The 5,068-nt window shown below is 54.7% G+C and overlaps 1 protein-coding gene across 1 annotated transcript; it reads right to left on the reverse strand.

The window, feature by feature from the left end:
• Positions 1-2,440: 2,440 nt before the first annotated feature.
• Positions 2,441-5,068, reverse strand: POU4F1 (POU class 4 homeobox 1). Its single transcript, XM_033145884.1, has 2 exons — positions 4,564-5,068; positions 2,441-3,493 (listed from the first exon to the last, which is right to left on the reverse strand). Exons 1-2 carry the CDS (start codon positions 4,684-4,686, stop codon positions 2,456-2,458), a joined length of 1,161 nt encoding a protein of 386 aa, XP_033001775.1. The 5' UTR covers positions 4,687-5,068; the 3' UTR covers positions 2,441-2,455.

Genomic DNA, 5,068 nt, shown 5'->3' on the forward strand with positions numbered 1-5,068 from the left:
TCTTCCTCATTTATTTTTTGTTGCTGCTGTTTGTTTGCTTACTTTTGCGTTGAGATCTAAATACAAGTAACGTGACAAGGACTCGGTGTGTTGGGGTGTGTGTTTGTGTGTGTGTTTTGTGTGTATCTCCCTGTGTGTGTGTGTGTTCGGTGAAAAAACAGGCAGTCGACTGTGCGAAAATCACATCCATCATTCACAAAATAAAAAGGGGGGGGCGGGCGGGCGGGAAAGGAAATCAATCGCTAGAAACTACTGCTCTAAGTTTTTTCTCCTTTTTTAGTGCTCAGTTTCGAATGCATAGGACGTTTGCTCTGCAAACAATGATACGAAGAGAAAGAAAGAAGGGTTAAAAAACGCCTTCAACACGCGTTATATAAATTATTAAACCATAAATACTCGCATAAATAATTAAACAAACAAACAAACAAACAAACAAACCCCCCCGAAGACCTGATTATGGAATCTTTCTGCGCCTTCTCAGGACATGACATGCACAATCTCATTCCCTCCCTCCCACCCAACCCTGAACCCCAAATTTCTTTTTATAGGTATTATATCCCCCCCCCCCCCGAAAAAACCTCTTTTTTACGTTAAATAAATTCTTTTGGAGATTAAAGCATTTCCTGTAAAAGATTCAGAACTCGCCGCTCCCTCTTTCTTCGTCTTGTCTCCCTCCCTCCCGCGCCTTTCCTTCATTGTATACCCGGCTACCATTTTAAAGAAGTTAACAGCCCTCCGGTTACGGATGGTTGTTGTCCAAGAAAAAGGAGGGAAAAGAAGAAGAAGCAAGAAGTCAAGATCCTTCAGAAACTAGAACTCTCCTGGTCCTACGTGGGAAATCGTATCAGTGCAAAATTCCTTGGTCCCCAACATTTTGTCTATCTAGCGTTTATTATCCAGAGGAAACCAAACACGCAAACGCCCCGCGCGCGCTTTCCTTCACCTCTTAAAATCGAAACACCCATCCGGATTCTTTGCGGTGGCGAGTTTCACAATAGGAGTTCGGTTCTCTTCCTGGGTTATAAAGAAAAACCTCTTCCAGTGGAAACCTCTGCACCCCCTTAACTCGGAAGTAAATCTCACTGCACTTGCGAATGTGCAAGGAAGGGCGCAGAGGTTTGCAGGAAAAACCAACCAACCCAAGGCAGGACTTTCCGTACTTGCAGGAAGCTAAATTGACCGGTGGGTTAAGGTGATGCTAAAACGTCCATTCAAACGAACCCGCTTCACAACACCAGGTACCGGAAAGGTCGTGGGAACACAGTTTTTTTGTGTGCTACATATCTACCCGGGAGCCTGAAAGGGATGGGGGAATAAATAAAAGCGAATGGGTCACGACTTCTCATTTGTACGCTGCTTGCTTCCAACAGAAAAGACAACGAAATAAAACAACTTTATGATTCCGCCCCCCCCCCCAAAAAAAAAACTTTTGAGGGAGGGGAGGTTGTAGCTTCTGAAACAGAGTCGCTCTTTGGGCAAAATTCCTCACGACAAACATCACCAATAATCCAGGAGGCCACTCCTTGCTAACCACTTCTCCTCCTCGCCTAACCGCAGGCCTCCCCCCCCCCCCCGCCGCTCAAGTCGCCCGCCATCCCAAGAAGAACGTGGAGCGATCCACACCGGTCAACTTCGTTAAAAAGGAAAGAAAAATAGCTTGAAAGAAATAAACAATTTGTGGGAAGGAGGGACAATGACGAGGGGGTGGGGGGGACAACGGAAAGCAAAAATGCAGGACGAAAACAAAACACGCCATGAGCAGCACATCTCCACCCACCCCCCACCCCCCATCTTGGGTTTCTGCACTCTCTGCCCTCCCGCATCCAAGCGGCGATTTTGTACAAATCCTTCTGTCTGAAGAACATCTATGTGCATGGGCTTAGGCTGCAATTCGCCTTCTCTTTCCAAAGGGATCACACACATTCTCCCCCACTCTCTCTCCCCACGCCCCCCCCCACGCCCCGGCCTTTTAGACGCACACACGTGTTTGAGCTTATTTTCGGAATGCTTCGTTTCTCTGAAGCGACTCGCTTTTCGTTTGATTTGTGCCCCCCTCTCCCCCTCCCGCCCCCCCTCCATTGGTCCTCGGTCAGTCCCCAAGCGGTCGCCTCCTCCCAAGAGTCTCTAGTCCAAACGAGAAGTCCGTGGGGAGCCCCAACTCAGCCCCTCTCCACGCTCCCTTGCCTTTGGGGCCCCTTCTACAAAACAAACGAAGCCCCCCCCCCAAAAAGCGCGCCTCCTCCCTCTCCATTCTCTGGGGGAATTTTGACTGCGAGGGCCTTTTGTCTTAGGTCAAAGGTTGTTTTCTTTTTTAATTTTTTTTTTTTTTTGCTTGGGTGAGATCGGAGAGGCGGCCAGTTATTATTTTGTCTGTCTTTCTCTCTCTGCGTGTGTGCCTGTGTCTGTCTGTGTGTCTTTTTGTCCGTCTGTGTTTTTTTTAAAATTATTATTATTTTCAGTAGGTGGCGGAGAATTTCATTCTCTTTTGCTTCTGTCTCTGGTTGCAAAACCAAACCCTCACCACGTTCTTTTTGAGGTCCAGTTTCTCGGCGATGGCCGCGATCTTCTCGGACGAAGGCCGCGGCTGCACAGCGAAGTAAGCCTCGAGGGAGCGCTTCTCGGGCGCCGCGATGGAAGTCCGCTTGCGCTTCTTCTCGCCCCCGTTGAAAAGCTCGGGCTTGTTCATTTTCTCGCGCTGCGCGCCCTCGGCCTCCTCCAGCCAGGCCTGCAGGATGGGCTTGAGCGCGATCATGTTGTTGTGAGACAGCGTGAGCGACTCGAAGCGGCAGATGGTGCTCTGGCTCAGAGAGCCCACGCCGGGGATCTTCAGGTTCGCGAGCGCAGAGCCCACGTCGGCTTGCGTGACGCCCAGCTTGATGCGCCGCTGCTTGAAGCGCTCGGCGAACGCCTCCAGCTCGCGAGGGTCCGTGTCCGAGTCGCAGATGGACGCCAGGCCAGCGGCGCCCACCGCCGCAGCCGCAGCCGCAGCCGCCTGGCCGGCCGCGCTGCCGCCGTGGTGCGCCGCCACCAGCCCCGGGTGCGGCAGCCCCGACGGCATGTTCATGGCGGCCGCCGGGTGCGCCAAGTGGCTCAGGCCGTGCATGTGCGCGTGCGGATGCGCCGATGTGGAGATGAGGCCTCCACCTCCTCCGCCGCCCCCTCCGCCTCCTCCTCCGCCGCCTCCACCTCCGCCGCCGCCCGCCCCGTCGTGTCCCCCGCCGCCGGTCATGAGCGCCAGCGAGGGAGAAGTGATGTGCTCCAGCAGGTCGCCGGGCTCCAGCGCTTGGTGGTGGTGATGGTGGTGGTGGTGATGGTGGTGACCCAGCGGCACCGTCGACGTGGAGGTGCACGGCACGCTGTTCATGGTGTGGTAGGTGGCGTCGGGTTTGAACGGGTGGCTCTTGCCCTGCGACACGGCGATGTCGACCGCCGCCAAAGCCTCGGCCCTCGCCAGCAGCGTCTCGTCCAGGCTGGCGAAGATGTTGCTCTGCAGCTGTAAGCGACAGGGGAAGAAACGGGGCGGAGAGGGAGGAACGGGGCCGGGAAAGGGAAGGGGAGCCAGGGGGAGAAGGGAAGGGACGGAGGGGAAAAGCCATGGTGTGGGAAAGAGAGAGAGAAAATTAGCGCCAAAACAGAGAGCAGCAAAAGAAGAAGAAGAAGAAGAAGAAGAAGAAGAAGAAGAAGAAGAAGAAGAAGAAGAAGAAGAAGAAGAAGAAGGTGAAAGGGGGCCGAAGATTGAAGCAAGGGTCAGGTTGGAATAAAGGAAGGTGAAAATTAAAAAATGGAATGGTGCAGAAGAAAGGAGGAATGGGATAAAAGGAAAAGTTGTCCGTAAATGTATTGGAAAGGAGTGAGCAGGTCGGAGAGAAAGGAGGGGAAGGGGGAACGGAAGAGGAAGGCAAGGAGAAAGAGGCGGTGCACAGGAGGAAGAAACAGGAGAGCACAGGAATGTAATTGGGGGCAGCGGAGAGAGAAGGGTGGTCATGTTGGGACAGCATTGAGGGGGAGGCGCGGTGGGGAGGGGGGGAGATGAATGGGAAGATCAGAAGAAGGGAATTGGCGGTGGGGCAGTGGGGGGGGGAGAAGAGAGGTTAAGCAACAGGAACGCTGAGAAGTTTTTTTAAAAATACATATATATATATATATATATATAAATGCAATTGCCCGAGGAGAAGGGTGGCGAGTGGGGGAATCCGAGGCCGTGCCAGGGGCGGCGGATGCAGGAGTGAGAGAAAGTGTGCGAGAGAGAAGGGACAGAAGGGAGCTCAGCCGATGTCGGCTGGGGCCGCCGGGTCTCTCTCTCTCTCTCTCTCTCTCTCTCTCTCTCTCTCTCTCTCTCTCACACACACACACGCGAGCACATTCCTTTCCTGAGGAGCGGGGAGATCGAGTTCCAGCTAGGACTCTGGAGCCAAAGTGATGCAGAGCTGGAGGGAAGGCGCGCAGAGAAGGGGAGAGAGGGAGGGGACGCGGCTAGATCCATGCAAGACCGGGGGGGGGGGGGCGGGAGGCAAGGCGCCGGGAGGGCGAGCGGGGAAGCCCGGCTGGCGGCGGGTCCCTTACCGGCGGAGTTGGAAGACACGCTCTCCTTATTGCTTCGGAGCTGGAGTGCAGCGACGGGTACTTGTGCTCGGGGAGGGTGGGGTGCATGGCGAAGTGCGGCTGCTTGCTGTTCATGGACATCATCTTGAAGGCTTGCGGTGGAACAACAACCAAAAACGAAAAGAGGGAAGAAGAAGGAAAAAAGAGAGAGAGAGAGAGAAAGGAAAAACAACAACCCCGAAATCCACCCAAGGCGCCGCAAGCGTGCGGGGAGAAACGAGCTCTCCTAGCGCCGGAGCTCAACGAGGCGGCGGCGGCGGCGCATTCGAGGCTGCTGGCGCTTGGAGCTCCCCGGGAGCGCGCACGCCAAGCCTCCCTGCAAGCCTCGCCGTCTGACTTATCTGCCTGCTCTATCCCAAGGCTGGCAGGAGATGCGCTCGCCTTACACCTGAGCCCCACATCCCGTGGCTCCCCGACCGGCTCTCCCTCTCGCGAGAACTGGCGACGCCAGTTTTGATAGACTGGC

The sequence above is a fragment of the Lacerta agilis genome, chromosome 4 (genome assembly GCF_009819535.1).
Source record: "Lacerta agilis isolate rLacAgi1 chromosome 4, rLacAgi1.pri, whole genome shotgun sequence".
Lineage (NCBI taxonomy): Eukaryota > Metazoa > Chordata > Lepidosauria > Squamata > Lacertidae > Lacerta > Lacerta agilis.

Bases quoted from the DNA above. Each gene is read 5' to 3' on its own strand.
- POU4F1 (XM_033145884.1), bottom strand. From the start codon at position 4,686: ATGATGTCCATGAACAGCAAGCAGCCGCACTTCGCCATGCACCCCACC. The intron at 3,494-4,563 runs GTAAGGGACCCG...TGTCGCTTACAG, and splicing joins CGTGTCTTCCAACTCCGCCG to CTGCAGAGCAACATCTTCGC.